We start from the raw sequence: 14594 nt of genomic DNA on the forward strand, positions 1-14594 counted from the left end.
AAAAAAAAAAAAAAAAAAACAAAAAAGAAATTTCTTCTGCCAGATACCCTAAATCATCTCTCTCACATTCAAAGTTCCACAAATCTCTAGTGTAGGGGCAAGATGCTGCCAGTGTCTTTGCTAAAACATAATAAGAGCCACCTTTGCTCCACTTCCCAACAAGTTCCTCATCTCCATCTGAGACCACCTCAGCCTGGATTTGTCCATATCGTTAATCAGCATTTTGGTCAAAGCCATTCAACAAGTCTCTAGGGAGTTCCAAACTTTCCCACATTTTCCTGTCTTTTTCTGAGCCCTCCAAACTGTTCCATCCTCTGCCTGTTACCTAGTTCCAAAGTCGCTTCCACATTTTCAGGTATCTTTTCAGCAGCACCCCACTCCACTGGTAACCAATGTACTCTATGAGTTCATTTTCATGCTGCTGATAAAGACATACCTGAGACTGGGCAATTTACAAAAGAAAGAGGTTTACTGGACTCACAGTTCCATGTGGCTGGGGAGACCTCACAATCATGGTGGAAGGCAAGGAGGAGCAAGTCACATCTTATGTGGATGGCAGCAGACAAAGAGCTTGTGCAGGGAAACTCCCATTTTTAAAACCATCAGATCTTGTGAGATTCATTCACTGTCAGAGAACAGCACAGGAAAGACCCACACCCATAATTCAATTACCTTCCACCTGGTTCCTCCCGCAACACATGGGAATTGTGGGAGTTATAATTCAAGATGAGATTTAGGTGAGGACACAGCCAAACCGTATCGTTCCATCCCTGACCACTGCCAAATCTCTTGTCCTCCCATTTCAAAACCAATTATGACTTCTCAACAGTCCCCCAAAGTCTTAATTCTTTCAGCGTTAACTCAAAAGTCCACAGTCCAATGTCTTATCTGAGACAAGGCAAGTCCTTTCCGCCTATGAGCGTGTAAAATTAAAAGCAACTTAGTTACTTCCTAAATACAATGGGGATACAGGCATTGGTTAAATACAGCCATTCCAAATGGGAGAAATTGGCCAAAACAAAGGCTACAGGCCCCAGTCCGAAATCCAGCAGGGCAGTCAAATCTTAGAGCTCCAAAATGATCTCCTTGGACTCCATGTCTCACATTCAGGTCACGCTGATGCAAGAGGTGGGAGGCGGGTTCCCATCGTCTTGGGCAGCTTGGTCCCTGTGACTTTGCAGAGTATAGCCTCCCTTCTGGTTGCTTTCATGGGCTGGCATTGAGTGTTTGCGGCTTTTCCAGGTGCACGGTGCAAGCTCTCAGTGGATCTACCATTCTGGGGTCTGGAGAATGATGGCCCTTTTTTCACAGCTCCGCTAGGTGGTGCCTCAGTAGGGACTCTGTGCGGGGGCTCCAACCCCACATTTCCCTTCTGCACTGCCCTAGCAGAGGTTCTCCATGAAAGCCTCACCCCTGCAGCAAACTTCTGCCTGGACTTCCAGGTATTTCCGTACATTCTCTGAAATCTAGGCAGAGGTTCCCAAACCTCAATTCTTGACTTCTGTACACCTGCAGGTTCAACACCACAGGGAAGCTGCCGAGGCCTGGGGCTTGCACCCTCTGAAGCCATGGCCCGAACTGTACCTTGGCCCCTTTTAGTCATAGCTGGAGTGGCTAGGCTGCAGGGCACCAAGTTCCTAGGCTGCACATAGCACCAGTACCCTGGGCTTGGCCCATGAAACTATTTTTCCCTCCTAGGCCTCTGAGCCTGTGATGGGAGGGGCTGCCATGAAGACCTCTGAAATGCACTAGAGACATTTTCCCCATTGTCTTGGGGAGTAACATTTGGCTCCTTGTTGCTTATGCAAATTTCTGTAGCTGGCTTGAATTTCTTCTCAGAAAATGGGATTTTATTTTCTATCACATTGTCAGGCTGCAAATTTTCCAAACTTTTATGCTCTGCTTCCCTTATAAAACTGAATGCCTTTAACAGCACCCAAGTCACCTCTTGAATGCTTTGCTGCTTAGAAATTTCTTCTGCCAGATACCCTAAATCATCTCTCTCAAGTTCAAAGTTCCACAAATCTCTAGTGTAGGGGCAAGATGCTGCCAGTGTCTTTGCTAAAACATAATAAGAGCCACCTTTGCTCCACTTCCCAACAAGTTCCTCATCTCCATCTGAGACCACCTCAGCCTGGATTTGTCCATATCGTTAATCAGCATTTTGGTCAAAGCCATTCAACAAGTCTCTAGGGAGTTCCAAACTTTCCCACATTTTCCTGTCTTTTTCTGAGCCCTCCAAACTGTTCCATCCTCTGCCTGTTACCTAGTTCCAAAGTCGCTTCCACATTTTCAGGTATCTTTTCAGCAGCACCCCACTCCACTGGTAACCAATGTACTCTATGAGTTCATTTTCATGCTGCTGATAAAGACATACCTGAGACTGGGCAATTTACAAAAGAAAGAGGTTTACTGGACTCACAGTTCCATGTGGCTGGGGAGACCTCACAATCATGGTGGAAGGCAAGGAGGAGCAAGTCACATCTTATGTGGATGGCAGCAGACAAAGAGCTTGTGCAGGGAAACTCCCATTTTTAAAACCATCACATCGCATGAGACTCCTTCACTATCATGAGAACAATGCAGAAAAGACCCACCCCCATAGTTCAATTTCTTCCCACTGGTTCCTCCCATGACATGTGGGAATTGTGGGAGTTACAATTCAAAGTGAGATTTGGGTGGGGACACAGCCAAACTGTATCAGTATGAATGATTTGATGGAATTTTTTCTGAAAAAAGAAATCAACCTCTTTCTTTTATATGTGGTAGAAAGATATATCTGTATATAAATTTCAAGAATACATAGGGTGTAACTATTCTATTTGACTCAAATTCATATTGCCTTCCTGTTTCAAGTTAATATTACTTATTCTCCCTTCTTGTCATTCCCTTATATTTTTTGCCGACTAGGTTAAAAAAACACACAGCTTCTTCATGTGATTGGTTTAGCACATGCTTCCTGAATTTTTCGAATGCTGGGTTGAGGGTCCTACTTATTTTTCATCAGCGATATCCCCAGAGCATGTAGTAGAAACTGTTCATTTACAGAGCATTTCAGGAACTTTCTTTGGTTTCCCTGTTTAGGAAATAGCTGTGCTGTTTCTTGCTCAGTTCCTGATGCCCAAGTGTCTGCTCACGACACTGCAGCGGTGAGCCTGGGAACGGGGAGTACCTGTGGCCTCCTGAGCCCATCCAGCATTCCGCCTCTGATCTCCTGTGCTTTAGGCAGTGTGTGCAGTCATTTCCTGGGGAATCTTCAAAGCCTGCAAGGCATCTGCTCCCAAGGGCACCTGCTCTCAAGCTCCTCCAGTGTCTGTGGCGGGGTGGAGAGGGATAACGGGGATCCTTTTCTGCCCCCAGATTGCTGAAGCCTAAAATTATTTTTTAAAAAGTCATGATTCTATATTTGAGAGAAGTATTAACTACAGACTTTTCGATGAGTGCTGATGTACACTTCAGGCCCTCTCTTATGAAGGGAGGATGGAAAAAAAAGCTATCCGGCTGTAGGACTGAAATGACTCACCTTCCAGTGTCACCCCTGGTCAGCCCACCCACCAGAATGGCTAGAAGTTGGCCATTGCAGGAGGCGTGAGCTGCAGGCTGACTGGGCCTTACCCTGTGGGTCTTCTCTGGGCTCAGGAAGCATCAGATAGTGTCATGGATTCCTACTGAGCAGGGGAACCCACTCATTTCCCCTCTCATAGTCAGCCCTTTCCAGGCGGGCCAGAGCCACACGCTGCTTCTCCTTTCTGTTTTCCTCTCAGCCAAGTTTCCCTAATTTAAGGTTTCAAGAGACTGGAGGGGAGACAATAGTGCCTGGATGGGAGGATTTAAGGTTTCAAGAGACTGGAAGGGAGACAATAGTGCCTGGACGGGAGGAACGGTGGGCTCTGCCTTCTGGGGAGCTGGGGCTGCGTTGCTTTCATTTCTTTTGTTACTGCCTTGAAAACATATTTGTCCTAAGAATTCTAGGAAATGCATAGATTATTCTGTCCCTATTACTTTCAGAAACTTTTAGAGGCTGACAAATCCTTGTAAGTATCTTTCTATAAATTGTATTTATTCCACTACTCTATATAAAATGAAACCTACTGCAACACTCTTACCACTGTGTGTAATTGTCAGAGGCATCTCTCCCAGCTGCTCAGACACCCTTCCTGCCTTGGCCATTCTTCATCTTAACCCAAGAAAAAGAGCACCCAGAAGGGGACTGCCCACAGACCACTTCATCCTTCTAAGGTGTCCCAACCTGGCTGACACGTTCACATAGATTTCCACTGGGAGCATCCACTTGGCTTCCATCAGGGATTAATCCTTCCATTTCGCCAATAATATCTGTCCGCACCTACAGTCTCTGACCTGAGCCTAACCAGGACCCATCCACCTCCAGATCCCCACTGCTGCACTCACCTGCACAAGATCCTCTCCTGTCTTGGTGCCTATGTCAGATATTTTACATTCCCACTAGAATGAATAATACTATGGGTGTATTTTTTCTCAGTAATATTTTAATCGATTTAGGGTTAGAGATGAACATTGGGACAAGTTATAAGCAATAAATAACAAGCTTGAAAACAATAAATAGGGTTATAAATCTCACTGTATCAGATATGATCCAGCTGTGTGTGTGTGTGTGTGTGTGTGTGTGTGTGTTTACTTTAGAGACAGAAAGGGAGAGAGGAGAAGGTCCTGTTTTTCTCTGCAGATTTTATAAGTGAGGAGCTTTTTTGGCATAGTAAGTATCAAAATCCTAGATATATATATATATATTTAATTTAAATATATTTAAATTAATCTTTACATCCCAAAAAGTAAAAAGCCTTTTCCAGTCATAGGAAAGAAGAATTTCTGATGACTGCTGAGAGAATAAAGTTTATATTGTAAGATAGAAAATGGATGGTTTATTAATTCTTTAAAACTTTTACATTTCTATCACAGATGCTTATTTAAAGCTTTAGTATTTACCTAATGCAACCCACGGTGGTTAAATTCAGAACTCCTTTGAAATTCTATTGCCACTTAATTGGCTGTGGGTATTCACAGCTAGATTACCTGTAAATTGGGGATAATAGCTGTTATCTGAAATGAGCCGATGTATGCAAAGCACTTAGTACAAAGCCTGGGATAGAGCCAGTGGGTCTGTGCTTTTTGAAATTACCATTTCAGGAAAAGTTGGTTACAATGACTGCAATGCTGTTGTTTTATCACAAGAGGGCAGTGCCAGAATAGAAAATGCAGGAAATGTACTTGGGATTTGAAACAGTAGAAGTTTAACAATATTGTTCAGCCATTTCATGGATCAGAGAATCCGGGCTGCACTTGGCCTTGGTCATCACTTAATTTCATCCCTTCATCTGTCACTATGAAATTATCTGGCACATTTTAGGTCAATTTCAGAAAAAAATCTCATACTAGTTTTCTCCCTAAAGTAAAATAATATACTTTTATTTGCCTTCTCTTTTTCCCTTCTACAGTAACAAAAATGTTTTTAAGCATTGCATTTTTGTTTACAAAATTTGAAGAACACGTGTGTTTCACTGTAATGTGGATCTCTCTACCTTTGTCTGTCTTTCTCTCTTTGCCTCTCTGATTCTTCTATTCGCTCATTTCACTCCATTATTTTCAAACAGAGAACACTGCCATCATTGGAAACATTTTTTCTGAGCACATTTATTGAGCCCATAAAACATGAAAGGTGCCAAGTCCACAGCAGTTGTTTGTAATCTCTTCCTACTTGTCTATGCTCAGGTCAGGCTATTTGTTAGGAGCTGATTGGGAGTTTATTGAGCATCCTGCATCCTGTATTTAGTTTTGTTGCCATGTAATTCTTTGTTTGGGTGGTTGGATGCAAAACTGCGTCACAATGCTGGACAGACTGGCTCTCCACTGAAATGAGGCTGGCCTCCCTGATTCAGTTACCAGAATGCTAATGCTAGTCCATTCTCATCAAACCTTCCTGCGGCGGGCTTGCCTGATCTTGTTAAGCTTTGTTGAACGTACTGATTCCAGGGAAGTGTTCTAAAAGCAACAACTCTTGTCTTTGCTGTTTGTTAGAAAACACATTTGCCTCAGAAGTATTTTGCCCTCTTGCTTTGGCAGGAAATGCTTCTGACAGCACATACAATCTAACATCTTGAAAAATTAAGAGATTGGGTTCCATTAATTTTATTACTTAAGATGACTTGGAGCACTCAGTAAATTCCAGCACTAAATTCAAGTTCGTGAAATAATCCCAGGTGCTGTGAAACTTAATGGCAAGTGTTGCCTGTAGGCCTAAAATAAAATTTATAAAAACATTTGCCTTGTAAGAATTTATGTTCACACCTGTGAATAACCACTGCAGTCCAGCCTGGGCAACACAAGACCTCGTCTCTAAGAAAGAAGAAAATATGTTTCTGTCTCCACACATTTAAAGGACCAATTATTTTTCCCTTGGCGTTAACTCAATATATGTCCAAAACAATAAATTTGCCATGAGACAATGAACTCTTCTTGATCCATGAATATGGAAGTGAGTTAAATGTGCATAATAAGATGATCTGATAGCCCTTGAAGTTACAGTACAATTTTTAGAAAATCTTGATGTACTTACCACAGAGAATTCTATGTCTGTTTAATTGATTGATAGCCATTTTAAATTCCATCAGAATACCTATAACTTGTGTAAGTTGGATTTCAGCTGATGCTTATAGACATTATTTATTTGCAAGGCACAAGTGCCTTAGTTTGGATACCAGTCTTAGTTATCAGTAACACATAACCATTGGCTTTCTTAATACCATTCCCATATCCATACTGTTTACTATATTTATAATGAAACAAGTAAAATGCCTCATATGAGAATGCCTGCTTTAAGAAAACCCAGTGTACCATAACTCAGACGCACAAAGCAGATAAATTAAGGAGTGATTAGCTGCAGTACAAAAGGATTCTTTGATTTACAGCAGGGTTTGTCAGAAGGGCTCCTTTGAATATGAGCTCCCCCAGAGAGCTGAAGTGTTTTGCAGATCATTCAATCCACTTGACATCCAGACTAGGGGACAGAGAAACTTGGAATTTAAGTGTTGAAAGCCATCATTAGTTGAAGATTAACAAAATGAATATAGAGATTCTCTATTATTTAAATGATAGAAAAAAACTGCTTTGCTTTTTGGAAATGTGGATAACCCATACATGTATGTGACTAAGTTAGAAATAATAATTTCCATTGTTTATGGAGCACCTATTATGTGCCAGAAACTAAACAGCACTATATGGATTCTGTGTACTACTTTATTTCTATTTAATACTGCTAATAATCTTACAAGAAAACTTGTGCCCATTTTACAAATGAGGATACTGAGGCTCTGGGGAACATTTGCCAAAGTCCACAGGTCGGTCATTGGCAGAGATAAGTTTTGAATTAAGTCTACCAAGGCCCCTGGCTGTTCTACTGTGCTGCTTCTGGGGGGTTTTTCTTGCTGAGCATTGTGTGTTCTGACCGTGGTTAGCCTCCACGTGGGAGTCCTTTGCCTGATGCCCTGCCTTCCAGCACGGGTGGCTTCATCGCCATCTTTATTAACTTACCTAATGCCAGCTTTTATGAGTGAAGTTAACTGGACCCTGCATATCCCACTGAAAACATTGTGCCAAGACAGTGCTTATGACTTACTTCAGCTGGTGCCTGGCTGGGTAAAGGAGGAGAACCTGGAATCTGGGGGGCATCCATGATGGAGGTGAGAAATGTCTCCAAGGCATGTTCAGGCAGTGCTGGGCAGGAGGGGCAGAGGAAGCAGGAAGGTGGTGTAACACAGCCCCCGGGTTAGTGTGGGGAGGGCCGAGGCTGGTCTAACCGGGGGTAGCATGATAAGGCTTGGCCTGCTGATGGGCGGCAGTCAAAAGCAGGCCCAGCGGTGGAGATGGGCAGCGGGCAGGCTGCCTAAGAGGTCTGGCCACAGAAGGACTGCCAGAGAGGAACTGGGACCCAGGAAGGGCTGTCAGGACAGGATACTGTGACTTTGAGAAGAATTAGGGTACCTGGCAGGTTAGCAAGGCAGAGACTCTGAAAGACAGAAACTCAGTTTCTCCAACCAGAGTCAGAACTCAGTTATTAGAACTGGGACACAGGATCAGAGTGGGAAAAGCAGAAATGCTGATTTGATTTTATTTTTTTAGAGACAGAGTCTTGCTGTGACTCCCAGGCTGGAATGCAATGGTGGGATCATAGCCCATTGTAACTTTGAGCTCCTGGAATTAAGGGATCCTCTTGCCTCACCCTCATAAGTAGCTGGGACCATAAGCAGACACCACCAGGCCTGGCTAATTTTTTATTTTTTTTTAGAGATGGGGGTCTCACTATGTTGCCCAGGCTGGTCTTAAATTCCTGGCTTCAAGCAAGTCTCTCACCTCCCCTCCAGCAAGTGCTGGGATAACAGGCATGAGTGATTCAATTCAATTCTTAATTACCCATTTGTGATTGTTTAAATTTCCCCTAATGAATAAGAGGATTGCCTGGGATGGATTTGATCCTCTAAGGAGGATCAAGTGGACCTCAATATTGGAATTGGAGGATTAGAGGAGGAGCAATGCCAAATGTTATATATTTTCCTAATGATTTGGACTTATTTGGTATTCAATAAATATACAGATTGGCTGACTGAAATAAGAGTCAGTATGAATTAAATTGGTACCTTAACTGATTTTCCAACTGAACCTTGGCCAAGAGGTACTTATACTTCCTAGGACAATCTAAGAAGAATTTGGGTAGATCATTAGACTGACTAATTTCTAGTCTCAGCTCTTCTACTTACTAGCCATCGTCTTGGGCAAGTCACTGAATATCCTTGAGCCTGATTTGCTTAACTTATAAAATAGCAATAGTACTACTGATATTGTTGGATTGTGTTAGTATGAGTGTCCACAATTTATTAAGCATGTGTTTTGAGTCAGGCACTATGCAAAGCAGTTTAAATACATTATCTCATTCACCTGTTGTGAGGAACAAATGAGGCATCGTCATTGAGACACTTGGCCAGTGTGTGGCCCAGTCCTCGCTCACACACATACAGATCAGTATGCACGCTGCTGCACAGTGGGACTAAGGGTGGGTGGATGATTAAGTAAGGATGTCTGTGTTTTAGAAGGAGGAAAAGGAGTGATCCAGTGGACTGAGAGATGAGATAGCTGGATCAGATTGGAGGAAAAAGCCAGATGGCATGTCGGTGATATGCCAGAGGCAATTTTGTGTGTGTGTTCCCATCAGCCCTTGTTATCTAGTAGAATTGATCTCAGGTAACCCAGTATGTTTTCCTAACAGAATGAAGTCTTCCCATATGTCACCCAAAATGTACTGCACTTAACGATGTGTCTGATGCAAGTGGTAAGTGACACTTTGGCCTCTGTCCTTATTACAGAAGTCTCTTTGGGAATGCTGGTTTGGTCCAGTACCTCCCCAGAGGTCTCAGTGCAATTTAGGACCCACAGCCATCTTGGCTCACCCACCCCCGTGTTTTGGGTTTCCCCAGAAGCAGACCTGGAGAAAAGGATTTGGCTACAAGTGGTTTTTTGGAGATGATCTTGGGAAGTATCATAACAGAGTGGGAAAGTGAGACAAAGAAGAAAGTGTTCTAATAAGAGCGTTTCCACTCTAGGCAACTGGGCTCAGTCCTTCAGGAGGCCCGCTAAGAAACTGTGAAGGGCAAGGAAGCTGGGGTGTTTATCTTCCCACTCTCATGTCCTACCACTCTCATGGCAATGATGGCCCCTTAAAGGCATTAACTACCTGGCACTCTGCCCTCAGGCAGAGCGAGGGTGCAGATGCTTGAAGTGGCACACTGCACAGAGCCATCCAGAAAGCTACAGATGACCTCAGGGGTGAGTGGGGAATCTGGCAGGGCTCCAGCAGCATCTGCTAAACCACCATCGCATATTGAAGTCAGGTTTTTAAATCTTCACTTCCCTTTTGAAAGTTCTCAAAACAAATTGCCATCTTACCACAAAATAGGACATTCCTTCACTGTTATCATTTCATGTTCCCTGCATAGGTGCTGATTGCTTTCTTCAGTCTCCGTGTTACTGTAAACATCTTCTTTCAGATGGCATCACTGAATATTAATCTGCAAATGAGCAGAAAATTAATAAAAGTGTTCTTTTGAATAGTCCCTATTACATAAGTATTGAGACATGAGCAGTATGTGTAAGCATAAAAAAAATGGTTATGTTACATCCAGAAGCAGACACTTTCAGCAGCAGGCAAAGGCAGGCATTAGGCCCATCTGTAGGGTTTCAGACTTGGAACCCTGACCCATGGAGATCTGGTCAGATGTTAGTGTGGACATCTAAGAGCGCTGCTTCTACACCCACTCACATTCATTCTGTCTACTCTTACCCTGCCTTTCAGCATACATGCTGAGCAACATATATTGGTTCTGCTAAGTGAGAGAACATTTGGATGTCAATTTCTTTATCTGAAAATTACTGTCTCAGCCCATTGCAAGGCCCTGCCCGTGATTTAAATGTAAATAAGGGCTAGCACCCGTAGACTGTAAAGATAGTGAATAGTCTTTAGGGTGAAAATGTTCTTCTTGGCACCTTCTATTTCTCTGTGCCCAATTATCCCAGTGCCCAACCATATCTCCCAAATTCATTCAGATTTCTAAGTAAATTTGTCCTAAAAAATATTCCAAATCTGCTGAAAGTAAAGTTTGAACTTGTAAACTATACTCCTTTCAGGTGAGGTTTTCCAGTCCTAATTTTAAGATCATATCTTATAATTTGTGACTCCTTGTCCTTAAATTTGAGTGGACCCGGTGTGAAAGAGAAGATCTAGAAAGGGCTGATCCCACACTTAATTCTGGTAGAAGAATTGATTCCTGAAACCAGCCCAGAGTGCTTGAGCCAATGACTACAGCTGGGTACTCACTGACGTGGTTTTCCGCTTACAGAGGCGGTCCTGACACAGAAATACACTGAGGAGTACAGTTGGCAGCACTGCCGTGATGAAATTTTGTTGTATGTGATAAGGCATGAGTCAGGTCGAAATCTCCTGGGAAAATGCAAGAACAAATGCAATCTTATGTCTTTATTACAAGAGTTGATTATTGGCAAAAGACAGGCTCACGTGTGTCTCCCAGCCTCTGTATTTCTTTGTGTACTGTTTGGTGGCAAACTACTTGTTGGGGATGGGAGGTGAGAAAGAAGACTGATTGATCCATAAACTGTACAACTAGCTCAGGAATAACTGAGAGATTCCTAGTTCTTTTGCATTATACTTCACAAATAACCATATATATGTAAAATATGTGAATGATGTTAGTGGTATTACTTAGGGTCCATTTCAGGTTTTTAAGACATGCTGGAAAGTACAAACTAGGCAAAAGAATTCTTTCCGAAGGGTTCAGGTGATAGAAAAATGAAATAGGCTAGTGGGAACTTCAGGGAACCTGCTATTCCAGAGAATTGTGAAAGTCTGTGATTTATCATAATCTATCTTGTGTTTTTACTAGCATTTAAAAATTGCTCAGAAAAACCTAACTCATTGACTACTGATATTTCAGTTCTGGGGATATTTTCCTGAGTGAATTTGTTTGCAGTTGCCTTTCTGGAAAATTTATTAGCAGGCTTTTCTTAACTTCTTCCCTGATCTTTTGTTCTTTTCTGAGATATTATTGATTTTATTTTCCCAAACGTAATTTTATATGGTAATATCTGTTCAGAAGCAATTTGCTATGGTTGAAAGAACTGAATTCTTATGGGCATTTGTCTTAGTAATGTGGTTACAGAGTCACTAACTTGATCTTAAGAACATTTGCCTATTATCGTATATTAGATGCATGAAAGGAAAACTGGGCTTTCTAACTCAGAGGATTACCCTTGTGTGTCTCCCTTAGTTTACAATGCCTTACAAAATTAATGTCCAGGTGATTTTAGTGGCTATTTGCATTATTTGAAACTAGTTAGGATTAAATCCAAACATTATCACCAGTGTTGCATGCAGAGAGGAAATTACTTTTTTTGGTACACCTTAAGAAACTTTTTAATCATCGATTCATGACATTTTATAAACTAGTCACACTGTACTTCATCGGATGCTGTTTTTACTCTGCTGTGGCTGCAGGAGGCAGCACGATACAAAAATCTTGTAATGTTATCGTCAGATTTGGTTAGAATCCGGCCACTGCTTATCAACTGTGTGAACTGGGGCTGTGTAGATCCAGCACTGTGACCCTCAGCTTCCTCATCTTGTCAAGACAGACAGTGCCAGTTTCATATTGAAATATTGTAACTGCACTCTCTAACTTAAAAAAAAACAACAACCGAGCTCAGCTTCAATAGATTTCTCCTCTTTTCTGAAAACAGATAGTAGTTGTATAAAAGGGTAAGATTCCTGCTGGCAGTTTTATTCATAATATCCTCAAAGTAGAAACAACCCAAATGTCCACCAGTAGGAGGATGATAAGCAAATTGAAGCACATCTACGTTATGGGAAACTACTCATGAATAAAAGGAAGAACTTACGGATCCATGCACCAACATGGATGAATCTTACAGACATTATGTTGAGCGAAAAGGAAACCAGGCACAAACAGGAGAATATCATCTGACTTCTTTTCCATGAAGTTCTAAAACAGGAAAAATTTTTTCATGGCAGAAATCAGAACAAGTGGTCTGAGGGTCTTGCCTGGAAAGGGGCACGAGGGGACTTTTGGGGTTGATAGAAATATTCTGTCTTGATCTGTGTGGTAATTACACCGGTATATATATTTGTCAAGACTTGTTGGGCTGTACAATTAAATTGGATGTTTTACTTTGCACAAATTATACTTCAGTTAAAGGAGAGAAAACACCTATCCATTACATGTTTAATTTTCTGATGACTAGTTTTTTGGGATCCTTAGGATGCCGTGACCATCTGTACCCTGGGAATTGGGACGGCCTTTGGAGAGTCCATTCTGGACAACACACCCCGCCATGCAACCATCGTTACCAGGGAGAGCAGTGAACTGCTCCGCATCGAGCAGAAGGACTTCAAGGCACTATGGGAGGTGAGCCCTAAGGCTTCTTTGTCAATTAATGCAGTTTCAGAAAAGAAAGGGAGCTGCCACATGGATAATGGCATTACAGTCAAGCCTTAATGTGTTCTGTTCTGAGCTGGTAGATGGAATTTAATTTTCAAAACTTGTTTTTGAAATGAGTGAGTGGAAAAGCCATTTTGACACAAGACATCCTTTTTTTTTTTTTGTTTAATTTAGTGCTTGCTCAATTTTCTGTAGTTTGACATACCTTATAATTATTTCTTGAATGACCATAGAGTGTTTTATGTATTTTCTCCCTCCTTTTCTGCAGATGTATTCTTAACCAGGGAACAAAATACTTTGACATTTTCTTTTGCATTTTAAAAATCATCATTGACATGTTCCCTGGGAAAGTGGAATGAATGGGGTTAACATCTGCTTCATTTAAATGCTTTTAAAAATGATGTGCCCTATAATAAGATATGAAAAATGGAGGTACATAAAGATGTCTGGTTACTTGCCAACTTCAAAATGCATAGGTGGCACAGCAGTGGATGGATGCAACTGGTCCTAGTAGCTTTTGCATTTACCGTTGCTTACCAAAGCCCCTTAAGGTATTGCACTCATTTACAAGAAGTACGAGGAATAAATCATCTTATATGCAGTCATGGCAAATAGAGCACTTATAAAGGCCCAGCTAAGCCTTGCATCTTTTAGACTCGTTCTTTTCAGTTCTTTAAGCTTCTGATTTTAACCTGCTCCTTGTCTTTGTCCTTAGCTCAGTATGTCCAAGTGTTAACCCATCAAGCTGCAGGCTTCATCACTGGTCCCAGTGTGGCTAAGATTTTAAACCTGATCTAAAAAGAATTATGTGTAATCAAATAGTTTCCTCCAGAGCCAAACAAATGGCAGATGCATTAAGGGAGCCAACCTGCAGGTGAATGAGTGATGCTTTGCCTTAAAAGTCATGCAAAGCCTTGGAAGGCCTTGGTGGTGAAACCTGTTACTTTTATTCTTGGCAGTAGTGAATAAATTGTGAGGTTACTTGTTTGAAATATTTCTCTTAGAAAATATTAAAGAGCTCCAACTGTTCCGTAAAGTTCAGAGACAAAAGCTAGTTTTAGGAAGGAAAATCAAAAGTAGGTTTGCATGAGGTGTATGTGGAGAGATTCTCTGTCAATTAAAAGGGAACAAGCTTGAGGCAAATAAGCCACTTTTTGGATCTTTCATTTTAAAAGGTAAACTGAAAAGTCTTTTTCAAAAGGGGAGTTTGGAAAACTGGTTTTTAGAACAAAAATGATTTCTAACTGTGATGTGTGTCATTATAACCACTTTTGTCTGTGATGACTTACTCAAATTGCTGAGAGAGGATGGTTTGCGGAAATATTTTAAAAATTTATTTTAATTAGGAGCCCTTAGTGCTGAGAAGGAAGCTTCTAAGAGGTTGCTACCCGTGAACATTAAAACAAACTTATTATTAAAAAAAATTTCAAACAGACAGAAAACCAAAAAGAATAGTACAGTGAACACCCACTCACCCCCACCGAATTCAGCAGTTGTTAATGCAGAGCCATATTGGCTTTGGCTTTGCTTGTTTTTTTT

The 14594-nt window shown here is 41.6% G+C and overlaps 1 protein-coding gene across 1 annotated transcript in view; it reads left to right on the forward strand.

Annotated features, from left to right (window-relative positions):
* LOC105514543 (rap guanine nucleotide exchange factor 4-like) overlaps window positions 1–13342 on the forward strand; it is a 69678-nt gene extending 56336 nt beyond the window's left edge. The window contains exon 4 of the mRNA XM_011945965.1: window positions 12876–13342. Coding sequence (XP_011801355.1) covers window positions 12876–13112 — 237 coding nt within the window. The 3' untranslated portion in view covers window positions 13113–13342. The remainder of the gene's footprint in view (window positions 1–12875) is intronic.
* The last annotated feature ends 1252 nt before the right edge of the window (window positions 13343–14594 follow it).

The sequence above is a fragment of the Colobus angolensis genome, unplaced genomic scaffold, assembly GCF_000951035.1.
Source record: "Colobus angolensis palliatus isolate OR3802 unplaced genomic scaffold, Cang.pa_1.0 Scaffold247, whole genome shotgun sequence".
Classification (NCBI taxonomy): domain Eukaryota; kingdom Metazoa; phylum Chordata; class Mammalia; order Primates; family Cercopithecidae; genus Colobus; species Colobus angolensis.